The 26061-nt window shown below is 37.3% G+C and overlaps 1 protein-coding gene across 2 annotated transcripts in view; it reads left to right on the top strand.

The window, feature by feature from the left end:
* ATF1 (activating transcription factor 1) overlaps positions 1-26061 on the top strand; it is a 53786-nt gene that overhangs the window by 1674 nt on the left and 26051 nt on the right. Inside the window, exons 2-4 of one of the 2 annotated variants that reach the window (XM_081129555.1) lie at positions 4679-4777; positions 22216-22335; positions 24842-24942. In XM_081129555.1, coding sequence (XP_080985681.1) covers positions 4685-4777; positions 22216-22335; positions 24842-24942 — 314 coding nt within the window. In that variant the 5' untranslated portion in view covers positions 4679-4684. The remainder of the gene's footprint in view (positions 1-4678; positions 4778-22215; positions 22336-24841; positions 24943-26061) is intronic. The other variant, XM_081129556.1, reaches the window with a different exon arrangement.

The following is a 26061-nucleotide window of genomic DNA, read 5'->3' as shown; positions in this document are numbered from 1 at the left end:
TTATTTCTGTCAGTTTTAAGTAGGTAAACCCAACTAAACACATTGGTTGTTTAGCAGTAGTAAATGTGTAAGGTATTAGTGCTATATTGGGAATAGGATGTGGTCTTTGACTCCCTGGAGCTTGTATTCTTGTGGGAGCAGAAAGCAGGCATTTACAATACTGTGATAAGTGCCATGAGAAGACGGGGAACATGTGCTGTGGGTATATATACTGCCGGAGCTTCTAGACCAGTCTAGGGGAGTTATGGAAGTTTGCCCTGAAGAATAAGTCATAAGAATAGGCCACATGAAGATAAGGGAAATAGTGTTTCTGGCAGAGGGAATAGCATGTGAAAGCCTGAAGGTGAGAGAGAGCAATGGAGGCACATTTGAAGATCTGGAAGAAATTCAGTATGATTAATAGGAACAATTTTTAGGGGCGATCATTAATTCAGTTTCAGAAATGGTGAGCAAGAGACACCTTACCTTCAAGCTTATCATAGTTCAACATCCTCTACAAGTGAGAAAATTAAGATCTTCATTCATCATATGAGAATACTACACTGTACTTGTTGATGTTTACTATTTACTATATATGTGAGGGCCTTTGCTGGGCACAAAACATACATTCACATGATACAAGCCCTGTCCTTAGGTTCCTTCAGACTAAGGGAAGGAGGGTGGGGGGGATGGAAGAGGGTATAGGGAGGATAAATGGTGATGAAAAAAATTAAATTGGTTTTTATTTTTTTAATTTTTTTAATTGATTTCAGAGAGAGGAAAGGAGAGGGAGAGAGAGAGATAGAAACATCAATGATGAGAGAGTCACTGATCGAGCCCGCAACCTGGGCATGTGCCCTGACCGGGAATCGAACCCTGATCGCCTGGATCCTAGGTTGATGCTTAACCACTGAGCCACGCCCGGCCGGGCTAAATTGTTTTTTAAAAAGACTTAGAGAAACAGACATGCCAATAAACACAGTTCAGAGTGTTAAAAGTAACCTCCTTAGGAATATCTGCAAGGCATAGTGGAAGCATTAAGAAACGAGGGACCTGGATCAATAGGGACACTAATGTTTGAGATGTAACTTGAAAACAGAAGTTTGCCAGGTGGACAAGTTGGGAATGTGAGGGTATTCCTGGAAGAGGGGTAGTGCAGAATAAAAGAACATGGACTTGAATTAAAACAGTTTTGGCTTCAGGTCTTGCATTCACATCTTACTGTGAGATCCACAGTAAATGATAATTTCTTTGAGCCTCAATTTAGGGAATCCAAGAGATAATATATATAAAAAAGCTCCTAGTGTCTAGCATATAATGTTCATTTCTTTGAAAGTTTTCCCTAAAGTACCATGCCTTGCCCTGGCCGGGTAGCTCAGTTGTTGTGAGTGTTGTCCCTGATATCCCAAAGTTGTGGGTTCCATCTCCCATCAGGGCACATACAAGAAGCAACCAATGAATGCATAAATAAGTGGAACAACAAATAAATGATGTTCTATTAAAAAAGGAAGAAGGAAAAAAGTACCATGCCTTTACTTACACTTTTCACAATGTCATCAGCAAGATCACAGCCAGCTGCTATTTCTCAGCTCCCAAAATTCATGGCACTTTTGAAGCAGTTTCACTGCCCCCCTCCTTGTGATTCTGTGCTACTTGGGGTTGTCTCGTGTTAAACTTCCAGCTGCTGCCCAGGCCTACTTTACTTAAGTGCCTTTGTACACACAAAATTATTCTGTGTTGAGCAAGTTTTTAACAGGTTGTTTATCTTAACCTCAGTTTTAGGAGTAATAGATAAAAATAAGTGAACAAATGAAGGTTATGTTCTGATAACATCATTAAAAATACATAGATTGTTTATAATGAGATGAAACTATACAGCAGTTTTCATTTTGGAGGGGAAAAAGCTGATTCCTCTTTTAAAATCATAGAAAATAGGTCACCTTCTTTTCTATAGGAAATACAGTTATAATAATTGTTCAAAATGTTACTTGCTGACTGTAGCTGCTTTTACTAGGAAATGTGTGTTGTTTTGTTGATCATGTTAGTTTCCATTAGATACAGTATTTCTTAATGATGATGGGGGGGGGGTCAGTGAGTCACAGTGGAACAGAAGGGTATCTTTTCCAGTAATTTAACAAGGTTTTAAAAAATCTTTTATAGTTTCTTTCAGTGCCTTAATACTACATCTTTTTTTCTTCTTTGCTCTATATTCTAACTTAAGTCTTCTGAAATGGAATATTTAAAAAGCTGTTTCACTGGAGATAGTATGTATAAAATATGTAATCCTGTCTTTGGTGCTGCCTATATGTTTACTTTGTAGGATTACACTTATACTAGTGTAGATGAAAAAAATCACTGCACTCTTCCTGAAGAAAGGACTATTATGTAGGCTTAAAAGCAGTTGAAGAAAGAACAAAGAAAACACTAGATGAATTTGTCAAAATTAAAAGTTTTAAAGTGGCCCTGGCCAGTGTGACTCAGTTGGTTAGAGCGTCCATCCCATACGCCAAAAGGTTGCGGGTTCAGTTCCCAGTCAGGGCACATGCCCAGGTTGCAGATTCACTCCCCAGTCAGGGCATCTGCAGGAAGCAACCATTAGATGTTTCTGTCTCACATTGATGATTCACTCTCTGTCTCCCTCCCTCCCTTCCCCTCTCTCTAAAAATCAGTAAAAACATAAAAAACTTTTAATAATCATAATTAAGACATATTGAAAGACTCTTTGTATCAACATGATAGAAATGAAATTTATATCAAGAGCCCTGGACAATGTGGCTTGGTTGGAGCATTGTCTCTTACACCGAACGGATTGTGGGTTTGATTCCTGTTCAGGGCCCATGTCCAGGTTGCAGGTTCCATCCCTGGTCAGGGTATGTGCGTGAGGCAACCGATTGATGTTATGTTTCTCTCTCTCCCTCTCCCTTTCCCTTCCTCTCTAAAAAAGTCAATGAAAACATGTCCTCAGTTGAGGATTTTAAAAAAATTGATATGAAGAAATAATATAGGCTAATAAGAAAAACACTAAGTTCTAGTAGATGGATGGACAAATAATATGAACAGATAGCTCACAGAACTAATGGATATATACCCAGAAGTGGGATTACTGGATCAAATAGTAATTCTACCTTTAACTTTTTGAGGAACCACCATGCTATTTTCCACAGCAGCTGCATCATTTTACATTCCCACTACAGTGCACAAATGTTCCAGTTTCTCCATATCTTCGCCAACACATTTTCTTTTTTGTTTGTTTTATATTAGCCATCCTAATGGATGTGAGGGGATATCTCATTGAAGTTTTCACTTAGCATTTCCCTAATGATTAGTGATACTAAGCATCCTTTCATATGTTTGCTGGCTAGCCCTCTTTTTTTCTTTATTATGACTTTGTACATACCACAAAACCCTTAAATTCTACCTAGTTTTTTAACCAGTCTTTTTCTAAGTGGTTCCTCATTTGACATAGTCCATTTCATATAACCTGTTTATTTTCCTTCTTAGCCAGCTTACATATCCTGCAGTAGGTCATCTAGATCATCTAGATTTTTTAGAACCTCCTTAGGTATAGGTTTATTTATTTAAATAAATAAATTTAGTTAGTTCAACTTTTACTCAATAAATTCTCTATATAAAACTACATGTGCAATTAGAAACTGTTCCATAGTCTAGAGAAAGGAGTGCTGTGTCCATGGATAGGAAGACTATCATACTTCTTGAGTGGGATAACTTTTGAAAATTTAATCCCAATAATTGATTTACATATATGCCATTTATTAAATTTAAACATGTTCACAAAGATCAAAATTCAAAATATTTAAAAGAATATGCAAGGAAAAGTCTTTTCTACCTCTGTATTATAGCTACCAATTCTCCTTTTTTTTGAAATAAGAGAAAGTTTATTTAGAAAAGTGAGCTGTATGTTGTAGAATTATATATCTAAAACCTATATAATTTTATTAACCATTGTCACCCCAACAAATTCAATAAAAAGTTAATTTTTAAAGAAAGTGAAGCTGGTGTAGCTTAGTGGTTGAGCGTCAACCTATTTCTAGGGTCACGGTCCAATTCCCTGTCAGAGCACATACCTAAGTTTCGGGCTCGATCCCCAGTAGGGGGCGTGCAGGAGGCAGCTGATTGATGATATTTTTCATCGATGTTTCTCTCTCTCTATCCCTCTCCCTTCCTCTCTAAAAACATAATGAAAACATATTTTTCAAAAAATGAGAAAAGAAGTGAACTGTGGAATAAGTGAGCCAGCTGGGCTGTGTGGGCTCAGGAAACAAGTTACAGAGGCTAAAGAAGGGTCCTTGGGGTTTAGGAAAAAGAAAGCAAAGGTACACACCTTGCAGGAAGAAAAGGGGAAGTAAAGGCGCAGGCATGCTCCTGAGAGAGAGCCAAACCCCAGTTCTCTTGAGTGGAAGCAACCAAGTTATCTATTTTTACACAACTATGCAGTATACTGTACATATTCTGTAGTACTTTTTATTTACCAATTTTAAGATCTTATAGTTAAATTGCTACATACCCAGAGCAGAGTTGTGGAAACATACTACATAAGATTAAATTGAGTTCAGCCCATAGTATAGAAAAGCTTTGTCTTGTTCCTCTGAAAAAGCATGCATGTTAAGAAAAGAAATATGTTCAGGTTCCTTGAAAATGATTAGAAAATATCTTTTAACAGACTTTTTTTCCCTTACAGTTGATTATGGAAGATTCCCACAAGAGTAACACTTCAGAGACAGCACCTCAGCCTGGTTCAACAGTTCAGGGAGCTCATATTTCTCATATTGCTCAACAGGTAAGGCAAGGACCAGCCAACATATTGAGCCAGTTAGGAATATTTTATATGCAGATTAATCGGTTGTTTGAAAAAGAACCAAGCAAAAAAAAACAACTGTAAAATACTGAAATACTTGAGAGGTAGATTTTATTTAAATATCTTGTCAACATTCAGTTTTATTTTCTTTTATTCAAAGTGTACTTAGTGTTGTTTTAATACCTATATTCTTTTCAAAACTTGGAGAAATAGATTTCATTTTATGTGGTGCATGATTTAGATTTTTTTCCAGATGAATTTTAATGCTGCATAAGGAAAATGAAAAATTATTTGGCTTATTGCACTAATTGAAACAGACTAATAGTTTCAGGAGATAAATCATTTTCAGTTCAGTAGATTTATTGTGGATGTATAGAAAATATTTTTGTTGAACTGGAAAATAGTCGTATTCATTAGAGGATTTAAATGAACAGGCATGCATATTTCAGAACTGATGTTTTTAAATTTAAAATTGTCTGATCCATGCACTTGACCTAGTTCAAGGAAAACAATTTGACAGGATTTGTTGCCAGTGCTAAGATAGGAACTTCCAAGCAAAAAGTAGAATTTTGGAAAACTTTTATTCACCATTGTGAACTTGACAGCTTCCCAGTAATTACAGAATTTTTATCAAAGTCATGTATGGGTACAAGATCCATTCAGAATGTAAGGTAGACCAGTGGATTTTAATGTTAACAGAATACAGAAAGTTCAGATTGTACATTGCCAACAAACTTTAAGAAACTATAAACTCGTTTTGACGTAGAATCAAAGAATAATACCTACAATTACATGAAAAGACTGTTAAAACACTCCTCCCCTCAACCAGAACAACATATGGTAACTTATTTAATGTAGAAGCAGTAAGAGAATTCAATCATTTTCTATTAACTCAAATATTAAGGAGATTTGCAGAAATGTAAAGCAGTGTTCTTTCTCTCACTAATTTTTGGAGGATACTTAGTTATATTAATGAAAATATGTTATTTATGCTAACTTATAATGGATTTATGGTTATTTTTAAATAAACTTAAATATTTTTTAAATTTCTGTTTTTATATTAAATGAAGTATTAGTAGATAAAAACCCACATAAATAAAAGTTCTTTGAAGTCAATAATTATTAAGAGTGTAAAAGGGTCTTAAGACCAAAAATTTTGAGAACCAAGGACCTAAAGGGTCAATCTTTCAAGCTTGATGCATCCTTCTCTGTGCAGTATAACAGTATTTTTTCCTGATGGTGCTGGAAAAAAATGATGGAATCTTCCAGTTACCTTTCTGTTATTAGAGCCCTTCACAGAAATGTTGTAATTCAGTTAACTTACTTATGTATATCGGTTATTTTGGTTACCTGTGAATTTCCAAGTTTTCTCAGAAGCATATTTACATCGAGGGAGAATAAGTACATTTCTAGGTAGTAAATAATTGTATAGTGATTTTTAAAAATAATGTCACTGACTTTATATCCAAAATACTCTTGTGACTTGACTGTTAGACTCTAAATTCTGTAAGGAAACTGTACCTAATAGAGCACTATTTATTCAGTCATTCAGTTTAAGCTGGGGATACAGCAATGAACAAAACTCTCAGTTCTCATGGAACTTACATTTTGGTTTGGGGGAGACAGGCAATAAAATGTATATCAGTTGGCAGGATGTGCTGTGGAGACTAACAAAACAGGGTAGGAAGGATAGGGAATTGGTGGTGGGGACAGTGGGACTTGCTTTTTTATTTTGGGTAGTCAGAGAAGTCCCATCTGTGAAAATACCTCTTCACATATAGGGACCAGCAGTTATAAAACTCTGAGACTGACAGGTGCTTGAGGAACAGCAAGGAGGCCAATGTCGTGGAAGAGGAATGGATAAGGAGGGAGTGATACAAGATGAAAGCAGAGAGGGGGTGAAAGGGGAGAGTGCCAGATAATATAGACCTTATATGCCGCCGTAAGATTTTTGGTTTTTAATCTGGGTGAGATGGGGAACCTTTGGAGTGTTTTGAGTAAAAACATTATCTAACATTTTAATAGGATCGCTCTAGCTGCTTTGTGAAGTAGAAGCAGGAAAACCAGTTAGGAGGCATTTATAAGAAATTGTGCATGAGAGACAGTAGTGGCTTGGACCGATGTGATAGTGGTGGTACTGAGATCAAGTTAGAGTCTCCATAGAATTTGGGTGTAAAGCCAGCAGTGTTTGCTTTTGGATTTGATGTGTGTTTTAGAGGTAAAAAAGGAGTCAAGATTGACACTACGGTTCTTGGCTTGAATAATGGAATGGAATGGAATGGAATTCCATTTATTGAGAATGGAATTGCCATTTATTGAGATGGACAACACTGGAGCATGTTTTTCTTTTTTGAGATGTGGCAAGTAGGAGTTTGGCTTGTAGTTTATGATGCTATCTGTATTAATTTTCTGTGGTGCAAAACAGATTACCACAAATTTATGGCTTAAAACACACATTTATTTATTTATTTTTAATATATCTTTTTTTCGGGGGGGAGAGAGAAAGAGAGAGAGACATAAATGATGAGAGTGTCGTGGATCAGCTGCTACCTGCACATCTCCGAGAGAGAGAGAGAGAGAGACATCAATGATGAGAGAGTCATGGATCAGCTGCTTCCTGCACATCTCCGACAGGATTGAACCCAGAACCCGGGCACGTGCCCTGACCGGGAATCGAACCACCATCTCCTGGATCCTAGGTTGACACTCAACCACTGAGCCATGTCAGGCCGGGCAAAACACACATTTGTTATCTCACAGTTTCTGTGGAGTCAGGCATGTCTTAGCTGGATTCTCTGCTTCAGAGTTTCACCAGGCTACAAGCAAGGTGACAAGGGCTGGGTTCTTATCTGGAGGCTAGACTACAGAACAATCCATTTCTAAGCTCACTCAGGTTGTTTGCAGAATTCATTTTGTTGTAGCTGTAGGACTGAGAGTTTCAGTTTTTTGTTGGCTGGAGGTCACCATCAACTCTTAGAGATCACTTGCAATTTGCTGCCATGTGGCCCTCTCCATAAGCAGTTTGGCAGCCTGCTTCTTTTTTAAAAAAATTTATTTTATTTTTTTCCATCACTATTTATCCCCCCATACCCTCTCCCACCTCCACACACACCTCCCCCCGTGTCTTTGATCCTTTTTTTTCCCTTTGTTGCTCAATCCCTCCACGCCCTCTGCACCCAAGCTGGCGGCCTGCTTCTAAGTCCAACAAGAGTGAGAGTGAGTCTGCTAGCAAAACACAGTCTTGTCACATAATATAGTCAAGGCAATGATATCCCTTTCTTTTGCCATAAGACATAGCATGATCACAGGAATGGCATCCCATCATCTGTGCCTTACTCTGTTGGTTAGAAGTCACAGGTCCCTCCCACACTCAAGGATAGAGGATTACACAAAGGCATGAACACCAGAAGGAAGGGATTATGGGAGCCACTTTAGAATTTGTCTGCTAATCTGTACAAGTATATTTGTCCAGTTGGCAGTTGGATATATATGGTCTGGATTCCAGGGTAGAGGTCCAGACTAGAAATGTAAAGTTAAGAGTTGTGGATATATAGGTGGTATTTAAACTCATGGGGGTGATTTCTGGCTTTCACTTAGGACGTAGAAAGAAAGAGTATTGATCCCACCCCCCAAAAAAGAAGCTGTAATATACAAAATCGTAACTTCTGTCAATCCATCAGAGGTGGGGTGTGGGCATGGCTTAGCTGTATGTAGCAGAGGACAGGAAGAAGGTAGGGCTGTCATGTAGGGGAAAGAAGAATTCAGCTGTTTTTTTAATGAATTGCTAAAATCTTAAATGTAGGTTAGCATGATAATAGAAACCTTGGGAACTGCAGGCACAAGGGTAGGTAACACCCACTTGTAGGCTTTTCTCCGAGGACCTTCAACAGTTGCTCCTGAGAAAGGTTGGGAGAAGCAAGGGAGATCACGGGAAGCCTTGCTAAGTGGTACAGGCCTGCCTGGACCCCTTTCCCTGTGGAAAACAGCTTTAAGCTACTGGGGGAAGGAAATCCCATTTTACATTGTGGCTGGCAGATGTGAAAAGAAAAAAATCCATAAACCCTGAGGGCGAAGGGCAGGAAACTGTTCTAGATTCAGACCATTAATTTTCCTACTACTGGGAGAAAGCCCCACCAACTGAGACCCAGGAATGTAGGGCCTGAGACTGGGTCAGGAAAACAGAGCACCTTTCCCCTGCTAGCAAGTAAATCAACAGCAGTTTACCTCTGCAGAGGGGCAAGAGTATGGAGAGAGCCTGTGAGTCAAGTGCACAGAAGAAGGCTAAAACTGCGGGAGGAGTAAGAACATGGAGAAAAACTCTGGCAAACCAGCCTCTAAGCAGTAGGTCACACTGGAGGAATTTGAAGCTAGTAGTGCACTTAAGGTAATCATAACAAGACAACCCAAACCCAGCTCAATTCCTGAATAGATTGACTCAATCCGACCCTCTCTTACCCTCCCGACTAATAGCTAGTAAAAGAAGAGGTGTTCCTTGGGCATAAATACTACTCATGCAAAAATTATGAAATGTACAAATAAGCAAAAAAAACAAAAAAAACCACTGTCAAAAATAAAAATAGTAAACTCACGTTGACCCAATTGTTAGAACTATCAGAGAATGAATTTAAAATAATAACATATTAAAGGTTCTAGTGGAAAAGATGGACAATGTGTATGAACAGATGGTAAGTTTCAGCAGGGGAATGGAAACCATACGTCAAATGGAAATGCTAGAAATAAACATTATGACATAGATTATGTTTGGGGGCTTATTAGTAGACTTGACACAGCCAAGGAAAGAATTGGTGAACTTGAAGATAGGTCAACAGAAATTATCCAAACTTAAAACAGAGGAAAAAAGTAAGGAGAGAAACAACAGAGCATTCAAGAGCTGTGGGACAATATCTATTTAACATAAATGTAATGTAAGTCATGAGACTAGATGAGATTACTGGGGGATGAGTATAGCCAGAGGAAGTCAATGGATTGCGCTCTGGGGCTTTCTAAATTTGGAGTTTAGGGAAATTAAGTAGGGATGGTCAGTGAGGTAAGAGGAAAATCAGATAATTTGGGATCTTGGAAATTAAGAATGAAGTGATGGTCAGTTGTGTACAATGCTGCTGGTTGGTCAAATGAGGAATAAAAATTATCCCAAGGATTCTTTATTTGCAAATTCTCCGACTTGGTAAAATTATTTGTAACCCCCAAATGGTGGATACTCACAGCACTTTTATGGTCGTTAGTGGAGATGCACAGTGTGTGAAAAATTTGAATCACTTGACACACACCTTCCCAGCTGAGGTTGAAAAGACAGTGCTCTGTCTTATTTTAGCTCTCATTCTATAAACAATTCTCCCTTTTTTGTTCTACTTAGTGCCATGTTTTTTTGCATCTTTGTGCTTTTTGTTGGTGATTTTGTTGTTTAAAATGATCTCTAAGCACAGCACTGGAGTGTTGTCTAGGTGCAAAAAGGCTGTGGTATACCTTATGTAGAAAATACATGGTTTAAATAAGTTTCATTCAGGCGTGAGTTGTAGTGCTGTTTACCATGAGTTCAGTGTTAATAAATTAACAATGTATGTATTTAAATAAGGTGTCTTAAAGGAGAAACACTCAAAAAACAAGGTTCTATATTGACGAGTTGATGAAAATGTGCCCAGAGGTTTATAGGAAGCTAACCGTGTATTTTCCCTGGGAGCAGTGGTTCAGAATTTGTCAGTTCAATCTACAAGGTAACTTTATGGAATATAACTACCACAAATAACAAGAATGGACTCTCTTTGGCAACATGGAGCTCATTGGTAAACTTGATAAGAGCTATTTCAGTGCAAGTGGGGATAAAAATCTAGTTGGATCCAAGAGAGCATGAAAAAAAAGAGGGGAGAAAATGAGTAGACACAAGAAAGAAAAAAACACAAAAGAAATATAAAGAAAATGAGTATAGCCCAGCTGTCGTGGCTTAGTGGTTGAGCATCAACCTCTATGATCCAGGAGATTGCAGTTCGATTCGCAGTCAGGGCACATGCTTGATTCCCAGTAGGGGGCATGCAGCAGGCAGCCGATCAGTGCCTCTCTCATCATTGATGTGTTTCTATTTCTCCCTCTCCCTTCCTCTCTCTGAAATCAATAAAAATAAATTTTTAAAAAATTTTAAGAATTTTTTTTAAAAAAATGAGTAGACAAACTCATTGACCACAAAATGGATAGACAACCCCTCTGAGGATTTTTGCTGCAGAATGGAGCTAAAAAGTGAAATTTCTGGAGGGGATTGTAGGTTGTGGAAGTTTTATTTTTTTAAGATGGAAGTAACAGCCTGTTTGTATACCAGTGGGAATGATAAAATAGAAGGGGAAAATTTGATGATACAGGAGAGAGGGCAATCCTGCGATGATGTCCTTGAGGAGGGAAGGAAATGAAAATCATTCTACAAGTAGAAAATTTTATTTTATATGAGCACAGGCACATCATAATAAGAAAGACGGTAAATACAGATTAGGCAGGTAGATTCGAGATGAGATACCCTAAGTTTTCTTTTGATAATGTCCTTATTTTTCAGTGAAATAACATGGTTCGAGAAGATAGGGAGAAAGGAGAAAAGGTGAAATAGTCTGCTAGGACAGTAGAAGGCATAAGTGAATTAGGGATATGTAATAGGATTGCTGGAGAGCATTGAAGTCCACTTGAGGTTACTGATCATGGATATAAAGTGAGGCCATTGAGTTTAGTTATGTGTTTTTCTCCAGTCAGATTCAGGTACTTGTATACAGGTTACAGGCATAGAGTAGTTGAGTTAACAGGGTTGTTGTTTAATCTAAGAACTACTGTGAAGCAGGAAAAACATGGATATTGGAGGTGTATGATATTTAGTGCTGCACCATGAAATTTAAGCTGTATAAGGAAGAAGTGAGGACTTGATAGTAGGCTCAGTGGATTATAGGTTCCTTTGGAGTCCAGGAATTGTTGTGAGTCCAAATAGTAGAGGTAGTAAGTTGGAAGTAAGTGGCACTCAGAGAAAGGGATACTTGAATTTGAGATTATGGAGGGTTGCATTTATTGATAATGATAAGGTTTAAGCAAGTGGTTCTCAACTGGAGTGGTATTGCTCCCCCACTGAGATGTCCAGAAATGTGTAGGGGTGGCGGTGGGTTCCCACTGGCATTTAATGAGCAGGGGCAGAGAAGCTACATGGAGGAATTTCCCAAATGTCTGTTTAGAAACCCTGTACAAGGTAGGACAGTGGGAGTGGATATCTGAGGAGGATGGAACACATGGCTTCGTAGGACAGGAATCAACAGCAGAGGCTTGAGCATAGAAGGATACTGGGTGCTGCACATTGAAATCACCATAAATTGTATCAGGAGTAGTATTGGAAAGAACAGAGTGATTAAGGTACTAAAGTCTTAAAGAAATAACGTCACATGACCATCACACAACAGTCTGCTGTTATGAGTCTCAAAGTTTGGAGTTTTCTGGAAGGAATTTGAATGGACATTGTTCTGAAAGTAGCAGAGCCTCCTATAGAGTGAGTTAGAAATCTAGGTGAACTTATTTGGATGTTTCCAACAGGGTGGTATGGGGGAGTAGAAGAATAATTTTTCTTTATTTGCTTAACAGGGTCTTTCACAGAGCCAAAAGTTTTAAATTTTTATTAGATCCAGTTTATCAGTTTTTCCTTTTATGGACTGTGCTTTTGGTGTCTCAGAACTCTTTGCCTAGTCCTGTATTTCAAAGATTTTTTTCCCCCCGTTTTTTCCTAAAAGTTTTATACTTTACATTTAAGTCCATGATTCATTTTAAGCTAACTTTTTTTTTTTAATCCTTGCCTGAGGATATTTTTTCCATTCTTTTTCAGAGAGAGTGGGAGAGGGGGAGAGAGAGAAACATTGATGTGAGAGACACATGGATTGGTTGCCTCCCACACTTGCCCAGACCAGGACCAGGGAATCAAACCTGTAGCCTTCGGTGTGCGGGCTGACGTTCTAACCACTGAGCCATGCCGGCCAGGGCTTCCCTGTTTCTTATGTTGGTGATTTGTGTCTTCTCTTTTTTTCTCTTTGTCAATATTGCCAGAGGTGTGTAGATATTAATGATCCCCCCCCCAAAGAACTAGCTTTTTGTTTTACTGTTTTTTTCTATTTTCCTGTTTTTAATTTTTCTATTTTTGCTCTTATATTTTTTTATTCCCTTCCTTCTGCTCACTTTGGATTTATTTTATCTTTTTCTAGTTTCTTAAGGAAGAAATTTACATTATTGATGTAAATTTGTTAATGAAAATATTCAGTGCTATAAATTATCCTCTCAGCACTGTTTTAGTTGCTTCCCACAACTTTTGATTTATTTTCATATTCATTCATTTATGTGTATATTTTATATTTCTTTTGAGACTTCCTCTTTGACCAGTGGTTAATTAGGAGTGTGTTTAGTTTCCATGTGTTTAAAGATGCTTCTATTTGTTTGTTACTGATGTTATTGATTTCTAGTTTGATTCCATTATGGTCAGAAAACATACCCCGTATTTACAGTTCTTTCAAATTTGTTAAAGTTTGTTTTATTACCTAGGATATGATATCTTGGTGAATATTCTATGGGTGCTTGAAAAGATCATTTTTCATTTTGAAAGCAGATTAATAATATAAGAATCATGAACAGCTCACATTTTTTCATCATCTGCTTATTTTGTAGATAAGTATGAAATGAGATATTTTGTTGACTGGAATGTCTCAACTTGGGAAAGTATGAGAAAATGTATTTATAAGGAATGTCTTAATTTTTTCAGTGGGATCTGAGTAAATATGATTTACAAATATGCTGTAATAAAATTTTTTCTATAGTAAACATTTTAGTACATTTTAACACATTATCTTATAACTGTTTCTGTAGTGCTTTATCGTTCTGGGCTTGCCCCATAAAACTGTTAGACTACAGCCCCAAATTACATAAAGTAATATGACTGAGCTAATAAACTAAAAAAGTTCACAATTTATTTTTCCCCCCATAATTTAAATTAACCAGTGTATATGGAAGAATTTAACATGAGAGGTCTTGTCTCGACAATCGATAATAAGAGATGAATGTTTCCCAAAATACAGAGTGAATGTTCTAATCTACAACTGAAGTGTAGTAGTAGCAAAATAGTATTATAATGTGTAAAGATAGTGTTTAGTGAGGTTACTAAAAATGCCTGGCTTTTGGAAACTGAAGAGGTCTTGAGTGCATGTGTGCGTGTTTTTTCAAAGGTAATGTGAGTATGCACAGTAGCATTCTCTATTGATAAAAGAGGCTTTTGTGGTAATAGGACTAAGAACAATTGCACCTGGCCTACCGGTTCAGGACTCCTCTTGCTGCCGGGGGAGCTTTTGTCTCTCCTTCAGTAAACTTCTGCTTTTAAAAAAAAGAACAATTGTACCTTAGAAGAAAATTTGGTATATTGTATCACTTAACTATTCAGAGGAACCGGGAACAGCAAGTTTCTGTCCTTAAGGTTAAGACTCCAACATTGCTGAAATCATTAAAAAATATTGAGTTTGTGTATCAAATTTTTCATACATATTCAGTACACTTTTCTATATGGTATAATTTTGAGTACTTGTTTTACTTGATAAGCAGTTTTGTAGTTCTGTGATATCTCTTCTCATAAAGTAATAGAATGTGTATGATTTTGGTCACAAAATTAATGTCAGGAACTAATTTGTAATACAACTATGCTCTCATGGAATGTATGGTAAATTTTTTTAATGTATAGTGTGCACTTGAAAAGAAGGTATATTATGCAACATATATTTACTAAGTTTTACTAGATCAGCTTTGTTGGTTGGGTTGTTTAAATCTGTATCTCTTTTGCTTTTTGTCTGCTTGTACTATCACTGAGAGAAATGTATTAATCTTCCCTTATAATTGAGGACTTATTTCTCCTAGTGGTCCTTCAATTTATGTTGTGTGTGTGTGTGTGTGTGTGTGTGTGTAATGAGACTATGTTATTAAATGAAGGTAGATTTTAAAATTGTATATTCCTGGAGAATTGTTCCTTTAGTCTGTCTTTATTTCTGGAAATGCGTTTTATCTTAAAATTTTATTTGATACTAATTTGGGTTTAATTTGGCAGTATCTTAATGATATCTTCTTTCCTGCACTTTGACTTTCAAACTTTGTGTCCTTATGTTTTAGTTGTATTTCTTAAGAGTATATAGGTAGATTAAAATACATACATAATCAAGTCTCCGACACTCCCTCCCCCCGTTTTTAGATATTGTATTTTGTGCTTAATGAACATCCTTGTACATATGTAGGCTGCACATGAATTGCTTGGTCATAGGGTATGCATGTTTAGTTATAAAAGATACTGCCAACAGTATTATAAACTTGTACCGATTTACACCACCAGAAGTGTATGAGAGCACTGTTGATCCATTTAAGTGCCAAAATTGATATGTTTCTTTAACTTATAACCATTCTGGTGGATATGTAACAGTATCTCATTGAGGTTTTGTTTTATGGTGGTTATAATTGACATGTATTATATTAGTTTAAGGTGTACAGCATTATTTGTATACATTGTGAAATGATCATTATAATTCTAGTTAACGTCTGTCACCATACCTAGTTAAAAAATATTTTTTTCTTGTGGTGAGGACGTCTAAGATTTATTAGCAACTTTAAAATATGCAATACAGTATTATTAACTATAGTCACCGTACTGTATATTATATCCCCATGGTTTATTTATTTTATAACTGGAAGTTTGTACCTATTGAACCCCTTCACTCATTTTGCTCACCACCAAGCCCCCTCCTCTGGCAACCAATAATCAAAATGCGGTATTTGTCTTTTTCTGACATATTTCACTTAGTATAATGCCCTCAAGATCCATCCATGTTATTATAAATTGCAAGATTTCATTCTTTTTATGGCTAAATAGTATTTCACTGTACCGGTCTAGACTTTTAACAGAGGTTTTGGTCCATGGACATTTAACATAATTACTGATACATAAATGGTTTAGACCTACCATCTTATTTTGTGCCTTTTGGCCTGCATGTTCTCTCCTTGTCTTCTTTTGAATTATTTTATTATTCAAATTATTCTTATCATTTTTATCCCACCATCACTTCTATCAATTTGGACTGTACATGAACTAGATAACTACTTTTTAAAAATATGTTTTTATTGATTTTAGAGAGGGAGGGAAAGGGAGAGAGAGAAAGAAACATCCACAAAAGAATCATTGATCAGCTGCCTCCTGCATGCCCCCTACTGGGGACTAAGCCTGCAACCTAGGCATGTGCCCTGACTGAATTTGAACCGGTGACCTCTTGTTGCATGGGATGATGCACAACCAACTGAGCCACACCGGCCAGGGCAAGACTACTACTTTTTTAGTGATTATGCCAATTGCAGCATGCCTACTTAGTAAAATCTAAAGTTCACGAATACTTTTACTGTCCTCTCAGATGATCCAGTGACCTTAGAACTTCCTAAATTATCATTAGGATTTAATTTTATCTTTTTGCCTTTTAATCTCATAAAACATAATTATTTTATGCAGTCAGCATTGCTTTTCCCCCCACATATTTGTCACTTTTGTTGCTCTTCATTCCTTCCTACATATCTGCGCTTCCATTTGAGATTTCTTTTACCTAAGTACATGTTTTAGGGAAACCTCAGCATTATAAACATTTTAGGCTGGTTAATTTTTTGTTGTGGGAGACTGACTGCATTGTGGGATGTCTAGCAGCATTTCTGATCTCTGCCACTAGGTGTCAGGAGGGCACGCGCGCGCGCGCACACACACACACACACACACACACACCCCCACACACCCACCCACCAACCACCACCCCCCACACACACACACACACCACACCCCACACCCCACACCCCACCCCATCCCCCCATTGTGACAACCCAGATCCCCAGATGTTGCCAGTTACGGGGGTGGGGGCAACATCATTACTGGCTGAGAATCACTGCTTTAGAATTTCCTTTTACGTAAGTCTTCTGATGGTGGTGATTTATGTGTTTTTGTTTGCTCAAAATACCTATTTCACCCTCATTTTTAAAAGGTATTTTCACCCTGGTATGTGTGGCTCATTTAACAGGTTGCACGTTGTCCCGTGCACTGTAAAGTGGCGGGTTTGATTCCTTCTCAGGGCATATGCTCCTGGTTTCAGGCTTGATCCCCTGGAGAGGGCCTGCAGGAGGCAACTGATCAGTGACTCTCTCATCATTGATATTTCTCTCTCTCTCCCTCTCTCTCCCTAACAGTCAATTAAAAAATAGCATAAATAAAAGGTATTTTCACTGGAAATAGTATTCTAGGTTATATTTTAAACCTGTTTAAAATATTCTGCTGGCTTCTGTTTTTCATTGTTGCCTTTGAGAAGTCAGTAGACTATTGCTGTTTTAAATATAATCAGTCTTTTTTCCATCAGTTGCTTTTATAGTCTTCTCTTTAGTTTTACAGCTTCCATTATGTTGTGTTTAGGTGTGGAATTTTTATTTCACATGAGAGTTACCAGGTTTCTTAAATCTTATGAATTGGTGTCTATCATTATTTATATAACATTTTCAGCCATTATCTCTTCATATTTTGCCCCTGATCCACTTTACCTAGAGCAAATCCTGGCCTTTTAGGTCCCCCTCTCTCTTGAGAGTAATTCAGGTCTGCCTTGATAGGCAATTCTGTTTACTCTTTATTTGTTCTTGCTCTAGCTCAGATTTTGGCCTGGTGATTTAGAATCTAGAGTCTTTAGGATATAAGTGAAGCAGAGGACAGAGAAGTGTCAAGAAATATGAGGGGTCTGAGACTTTACCCTGCCTGCAAGCTAATAAGCTAGATTGCCTCTCATGGCTGCTGTCAGAAGACATGAGTATCCTGGTTCAGAGAAAAAGGACTTTATAACTTGTGGCACAGCAAACAGCAGGAGCTTCATGTTTGCTCAGTTCCCCTTTCCCTCCAAGTTCCATGCAGAGTGGCTCAGGTGGATGCTTGCAGTGGTTTGCATCATTGCTGAGTGGCACTCCAAGCTTAGGAAACACCAAACATTTAAAGAGAGCTGCTAGCAAACCTGTCCAACCTTTGTCCTCAAGGAAGACATTACCTTTATTATTCTGGATAGCAAACAAATATGCCCTTTGCCTTGAAGGGAGATCTAATTTGTCTTCCAAAACTGTTCATCATGCCAACATCCTTGAAAAGATAGTCCAGAACAAAATCTGTCAATGCCTCTGCTCAGAATATTCACAGAAACACCCATAGAGAATTGTGTCTCAACCAGAAGGATGAAACATAACTCCTTTTTGCCCCACACCCTTGCCCTGTTTCTGTCTTCCCAACATTTTTTTTCTAGAAGACAGAAAACTAGATGACTTTATTTTTTTACTTTTGCCACACATATCTCCCCCCATACACACTCATACATTTGTTTGGTGTGAAATTTTGCTTTTCAGCCATGCTCTTAAGAACAAATAAATGCCACATGTTAAGACGTGTGTTCTGAAACAGTATATTTAAAAAACTCTTTAATTGGTATCTTTGTGATTGGCTCTGAAGGCAGTAACTATGGTTGTTGTCTGGGTTGTTTGTTTGTTTTGAAAGTCTGGCATGGTACCTAGCCTGTAGGTGACATTTATTGAGTCTTGTTATCTGTTTAGTCCAGAATCTTAGTCCTCATATTCAAAAGATAATAGTGCCTAGATTTGCTTATCTAACCCACCCCCACTCTAGTTCTCTAGAGCATATTTCTCAAAATGTGGTACACATTCCCCACTACTAGTATATTCCAGATCTCTTTAGGTAATGAATGCATAGCTGAACATTTCTATTTTGTTGTGTTGAATTCAAAGACATCAGATCTCTTATTTGAAAGTTGGGGAATTGGCTGGAACAAGATGGGTTATCAACAATGAGAATGGCCCTACTAAAACTTAGAGCAGAAAAATTTCTCCCTGGTCATGCTGGCCTGAGGAATCTGGGAAGATTGGCATTATCTCCTGTTCCTTATTCGTTTTTGTTGCTTGGCTGGAAATAAGAAAATTAGTCAAATGTTCTGAAGTGAGAAAATACAAAATTCAAATTAGAAAAGTCAAAGATATACCCAGAAAAAATTATAGGAATAACTTCACTAAGTTATAATGTCCAAGATTGGGAGATACTTCATTAATTCGCTAAACAGTGCTTTATTTAGGATCTAAAGTGCCAGTTGGGTTAAGACCCTAGCTGGGAATACAATGTGGAGCAAAAAGAGGCAAGTTCCTCTCCCTCATGGTGCTTGCTGTCTAGTGGAGGAGACAAGACATAGACCAGATAATCACCAAGATATGAAGCTGAGTCTGAGAAGTGCTACAAAGGATTGTATATAGAATACATAGGATAGTACGAGAGACTATAATAGAGAATTTGACCTGTTAGGAACTGGACAGCTTTGCTAAGGAAGTGATACTTGAGTTGCGATTTGAAGGATGAATAGATGTTAACTTTCCAGGAAGGAAGGGAAGACCTTTCTAGGCATATGAGGGAATATCTTATGCCAAGACCTTGTGGTGGGAAAGAGCATGAAAATAGAAGGGACTGTCATTCCCCACTGTGGGCAAAACTTGGGAAACATGGTTTGAGATGAAGCAGGAGAGGTAGGAAGAAGCCATTCTGTGCAGGGCTTTGTGTAAACCATGGTAAGAGTTTTTAGATTATTGGTTTTAAAATTTTAAATACAATATTTAATGACATTTTCCTTTCATTTTTTATAGTTAACCATATATTATGGCAAGTGGCACTGGTTTTTATCATAGTAAAATAAGGCTTTCTTTTTAAGTACATTTCAGTTTATAAAAGGAGATACTTTAAAGAAAACTAGTAAGTAAATAATTGTATAGGAGATAATGTGGATTTGGGATTCTCCTGAAAGCATGCTGTTGAGTGTAAATTCTTTAGTCAGTTTTAAGTGTTTATTATGTGTAAATCCTGGCTGTCCAAGTGTCATTTGAATCTTTTGAGACCTAGGAAGAGTGACATTTTCGGGCAAGTACAGCATAGATTTAACTATAGGGAAAAGCTTAAAACCACAAAATTACAGTTAAATTATATTTATCTTAAATAAACTAAAAGATATAAATACTTGGTTCATTTTATTTTTCATTTGTATTTTGAATTAATGGCTCCAATCCATTAAGAACTGAGTAGACACTGGGCTTAAGGGTTTGACACAGTTGGTACTGTAGGAATTAACAATCATTATTCCAAATGTCAGAATAGTCTCTGCTTTCTTTTTCCTTGGAATGAAAAATCAAAACAAATACACTTGCTGTGTGGGAAACAAACTGAGAACATACAGAGTGAGAAATTGAAAAACTTGATTGGCACCAAGAAAGATAAGATGTCTTGGAAAGAGCACTGGGCTCTGGAGCCAATGTTGTGTTCACTCTTGTGCTGGGTACTTTTCAAAGCATTTATTATGGAAAATTTCAAACATATTAAGAAGAAAATATTATTAAATTAAACCGTCATGGTTTCCATCACCCAGTTTCAGCAATTATTTAACTCATGGCTTCTTGTTCCCCCCCCCCCGCCTCTCTCCCCACCCCCCAGCACCAACCAACTAGATTTATATTGAAGCAAATCCTAGATATCATTTCAATCTTCAATATTTTGATATATTGTATCTCTTCAATGTAAGGACTCCTTTAAAGAATATAACCACAATACTATTATTACACCTAAAAAATTAATTTCTTAATATCAAATATTCATCAGTAATTAAAATTTGATTGTTATTTCTTGTGTGTGTGCTTCACACACACACACACACACACATTTAACAGTGAACCAGAATCCAAATAAATGACATATATGTAGGCTCCTTTTCTTTACCTTTTTTCAGAAATATGTTTTTATTGAATTTAGAGAGGAAGGAGAGGGAAAGAGAGAAACATCCATGAGAGAAACATCTATTGGCTGCCTCCTGCACACCCCCTGCTGGGGATTGAACCTATAACTGGGGCATGTGCCCTCACTGGGTATTGAACTGGCGACTTCTTGGTGCATGGGATGACGCTCAATCAACTGAGCCTTACCTTTTGTTTTTTAACTGATTACTCATTTAATCTTCACTATAATTCTGTAAAAAAAGATAATATTAGTTCTATTTACAAAGGAGGAAACTGAGGTCCTGAGAGGTTAAGTAATTTTCTCAGCATCACAGAGCCTACTGAGTGCCTTTAGCGAAAGGATTTACAACTGCAAGTTTTCTAAAGTAAATGCTCTAAGAAAAATGAGATCAGGGACCTATTTGACTAGGTTTTGGCTAGAACAAACAGGAAGTTCTTTTGGCAGCATCGAACTTTCTCAGTCATGCATTTTAAGGGGGTTGGTGTCATCCTAGGGATATGGTCTTGAGCTAATAGATCAGTTTTGCTAGAATTTGGTCGTGTCCTTATTGCATGTGTTGGGTGCAGGGGTTGGATGGAGTCATTTGTGCTGAGAACCTGCATTTCTCAGTAGCTGGATAAAATTTTATATTCACAGTTTAATGACGGGCATTTTGGGGAAATGATAGACTGGAATTTAATCCAGTGTTGGGAAAGGGAAAAGAACTTGTAATGAAAGGGAATAAGGCACAGTTTGGGGACCTGATGCAAACAAGAGAGCAGCAGTCAGGAAGGTGACTTTCAGGACCTGAGAAGTAACTTGAGTTTTTTGTGATTTAAGTCCAAGATGAATGGTATGAACCAGAGTAGTCCAGTGGAAGGCGAGAGATCTCTGTTAACTGAAAATATCTGAGAAAGCTTCATGAAAGAGGACATCTGAGAAAGCCTCGAGGGATGATGGGTGGGCTTTTCTTGAATTAGCATTTTATTGTGATATTTCCATGAAACTCCATTTGATTTCCCCAGAAATAAATTATCATCTCATGATTCAATTATTTACTTGAAATATTTTATTTTTCTTTAAAGACACTGCCCAAAGTTGGTATTTCTCACTTTTTGACTCTTGACTAGTTTTCAGACAGATCTCTTCAGAATAACATAAATGCTCTAAGAAAAATGAGGTTCTAAAGAAGCCTCCATGTTTTTACAGTCAATTCCTCTGCCCAAAATACCTTCCAATGCCCTCCACCATACTATCTTCAGGGAATTGCTTATCCTTCAAGTCCCAGCTGAAGTAGCACCCTTTCTTTGCTCCCACAGTACAGTACTCTTTACTTTTCCTCTTATGTTACAGCTCTTATTCTGTTTATTCTACTTGTTGTATTTAGTTTGTACTCTTAACCCCCTAGTGCAGTCTGCTGTCCATAGATGATACCTAATGTTCGGTTAATAGATGTGGTTAAATAAGCTCTCAAGTATGTTTTCCAGTGTTAAGAACTCAGCTATCTTATGTGCATAGGTACAGTATATATTTTGTTAATTTAATTTTTATTTGTTCTTAGATGTCACTAAGAGGATCTGCGCCAGTGACAATTGTACCTCTTCCTGGAGAGCAAGTACAGGTTCAGGGGGTCATCCAGACAGCTCAGTCTTCTGTAATTCACCCACCACACGTGCAAACGGTACAGAAATTCCAAGACTTAGTGGTTGAGGGACTTTTATACCCTGAGTCTTCAGACACGTTTAAGTTGCTGTAGTTACTATATTATAAACCAAGAAAATAAAGTTGCCATGGAAATTAGGCTATAGAACAAATGAAGCAAATAGAAAAGTTCTAGAATTTGTAGTTTCATGTATATACTACCCACTGAGACTAGAAGACAATTTGGGGGGAAATTATTGCTTAGAACTTAAGGAAATGACTTTCTTAAGGGGAAGCACCTTTTTTATCGCAGATATCTGTCCTTCATGAAAACGGGAATTCTGAAGCAAGGGTGATAATGGGAGTGCTCATCTTAGCAAAGTAAGAAAGTTCCTACCTTATCTCATAGAAGAAGAAAGTTCTTATCTGCCTTCCTTCATATTAACCCCTGACAACAGTAGGAAGGAAAGAGCCACCCTGGGCTCCTTTTCTTCTCACTCTTTCTCCCATTTTATCTTCTGGCTCCTGTGAGTCTCATAATGCCTTTGGATGTCTCTCATTTTTAGAAACAGCTGTCCTAGAAGAAAAACTCATTTTTTCTCCTGAATATATAGTGTCTGGCAATGTTGTCAGTTCTAGAGCTGCATTTTTATGTGGTTTTCCTACATGAAAGGAGGCTGCTGCATGGATTTTTGAGTTTTTGTATGAAGGTTTTACTCTTATTTGCTAGTGCTGTCACTAAAGAGAAATACTTGATCTTATTTATGAGTAATCTCTTAATTTTAGAAATTATTTTCCTACTTGAGGTCAGTGGGAGGTTTTGGAGTAAATTTAGGGACAGTGAAAACAGTTAAAGGTTTAGATTAGAATTGGTATATCCACGATACTTAAGGAAGCATAAAAGCAACAGATTTTTCTTAATTATTACTTTATTATTTGTTACTCCTATTAGTGCTTTATTATTAGGTTGTGACCAGTTCTTTTGTTTCAAAAAATAAAATTTAATGTGTTTAATGTAAGATATAAATAAGTAGTTGTACACTAGAACTTGTTTTTGAAGATTATAGAATGTAAAACAAGCTTCTCTGGAAATTTAAGATCTAAGTCTAAATAATTAGGGTTAGGCTTTCTCTAGATAGTAATACTAATGTAAAGAATTGATTTGTTAGGTCCTTTCTAGAAGCCTGTTTAGATTTTTTTATTTTTTATTTTCTTTAAATGTATCTTTATTGATTTCAGAGAGAGGAAAGGAGAGGGGGAGAGAGAGATAGAAACATCAGTGATGAGAGAGTCTTTGATCAGCTGCCTCCTGCACACCCCCGACTGGGGATCAAGCCCGCAACCTGGGCATGTGCCCTGACCGGGAATCGAATCCCAATCACCTGGATCCTAGGTCAGTGCTCAACCGCTGAGCGACGCCCGGCCGGGCTAGATTATTTTATTTTTTTAAATGAAGGTGAAGTCAGATGTAACAATACAAATTTGGACAAGTGTTGAGAAATTTAATATTTATTAAAAATTGAAAATAACTTGTTTTCTTAGTTGTAAGATATTATAACTTAAAACTTGCATGTAGTTACTATGTTGACATCGTTTTAAAGGGTTTGTTGTTAATAGTTAACATTTAATGTGTGCTTGCTGAGTGCCATGCACTAAGTGCTTTACATGTATAACTAATTTAACTGTGAAGTGAGACAGCTATTACAGATTTTTAACTAGAATATGTTTATACCTGCCCTTGCTAGTGACCTCACCTTGCTAAATCTAATGGCTTGTTTTCAGTCCTTGTTTTACTTCACCTGCTAGCGCCATTTGACATGGTTGACTATTCTTTTCTCCTCAGTACACTGTTTTCTCTACTTTTCCAAGGATGCCTCACTCACTTGGTATTACTCCTGCCTCACTGGTGGCTTGTTCTCAGTTTCATTTGCTGGTTTCTCCCTTCATCCCAGCCTCTTAATGTTAGTGTTCCTGGGTTTGGTTCTTGGTCCTCTTCTTCGTATTTTTCTCATGATTGAGCTCATCCAGTCTTAATGGCTTTAAGGACTATCTAAAGGGCTATGACTCCCAAATTTATATGTAGCCCAGACATTTTCCCTGACAGTCTCCTCAATGTCATTATTAATAATGAGATATTAGTTGGATATCTAATAGTATTTCAAAGTTAGCATTTCCAAAATCCAAATCAGATAGCATTAATAATTTAAAAAAAAACAAAAACCTCTAAATAATGTGCATCTGTATAGAACTGGGGTGGAGATCAGAGATTGGTCTTTACAACTCTAGTGAAATAGTATTGCTTTATTTTGGGGATATACTTTCTTCTTAGTTCTGAGCCAGTTGTACTATATGTTCCCTTAATTAGTTTGGCCTGAAATCAACTTTCTCCTCCTTCCATTTACTTTTGTTTCTGTCTTTTAGACCTTAGATTTAATGACAAGTGAATTTGGATGGTCGGAGGCAGAGCACTATTTCTGAAAGTAAAACATTTTAATTCTTTTTCACCTTCATTGTTCATCATAGTAAAAACCAGGTCTGTTTTTTAGGTATCATCTTTATCAGAAAGTGAAGAATCTCAGGACTCATCTGATAGTATAGGCTCCTCACAGAAAGCCCACGGGATCTTAGCACGGCGCCCATCTTACAGGTGAGTACTCTCCTATCAAACCCTGCGTGTGCTGTAATACCAAATGATTTCAAATAGTGCTGTGTAAAAACAAACTATGTAAAGGGAGAGCGTGTGTTTAGATAGGAAGGGCATTAAAACAGATTCGAGACAGATTATGAAGGGCTGTGCTAAAGAGGACTTCAGACCTATCTTCTGGCAAAGTACTAGATTTCCATATTTATTTTTAGATAGGTAACTTTAATAGCAATATGAAAGGAGGACTGTAGATTTTAGGAATTAGATTACTTTGTGTTTTCTTAACTTCCTAAGTCTGGGCCTTTGTTCCTTATGTGTCCCTTTGCTGAAACACATTGTTCTACATTCTGCATAAGTCCTGCATATATTTGAGGCCTCACTTCCTCCTGAAAGCCTTCTCTGATTATCTTCTCTCCAACGCCCCCTCCAAGACCAGATTAAGTCTTTCTTCTATGGCATCTTCTTACTGACCCCTGTTAAAGTACTTATCCTCTGGAAATCCAGTTTATTTGAGGGCATGGCCCATGTATTATTTTTGTGATCCTAGGGCCTAGCAAAGTGACCATACAAGATTACTATCAATAATTGTTGAATGAATGGAGAGCTGGAAGTAGTACAGCTAATTGACAGAAAGCCGTTGAAATAATCTGGGTGATTTCATGTGGGTAGTGGGATAGTTTTGGAGACACCTTTTGAGACACTTTTGTGCTAGAATTGACAAACTTGATGGCTAGATGGCAGGAGGAACAGAAGACGGAAAGGATGAAACTCTGACTTTGAGACATATAAACAGATGCAATAAGATTTCTGAAGTTATGAGAGAACTACATCTGTGGTATAGTCGTTCCTGTCTGGTAGAATGAGTGGGAAAGACTTCATAAAAGATGTCATTTAGATTACCACCAATCTACTAAATACTGTGAGATAGGGGCAGGGAGAAGTTTTGTAACTCAGGAAACGAGCTTCTTAGGCTGAGGGAAGTGTAATCAAAGGTAGGTTGTATGTTAAGAAAGAGGTTGGCCTGTTCTGGGAATTGGGAATTTAAGATGCAGGAAGGAAGCAGAGGTTTATCAAGAAAAGGTAAATGAGTCAACTTACTTAGAACCGTGTTACAAGATGGAA

The sequence above is a fragment of the Miniopterus schreibersii genome, assembly GCF_964146895.1.
Source record: "Miniopterus schreibersii genome assembly, chromosome: 2".
Taxonomy (NCBI): domain Eukaryota; kingdom Metazoa; phylum Chordata; class Mammalia; order Chiroptera; family Miniopteridae; genus Miniopterus; species Miniopterus schreibersii.
This window is presented reverse-complemented; position numbering and strand designations above follow the sequence as displayed.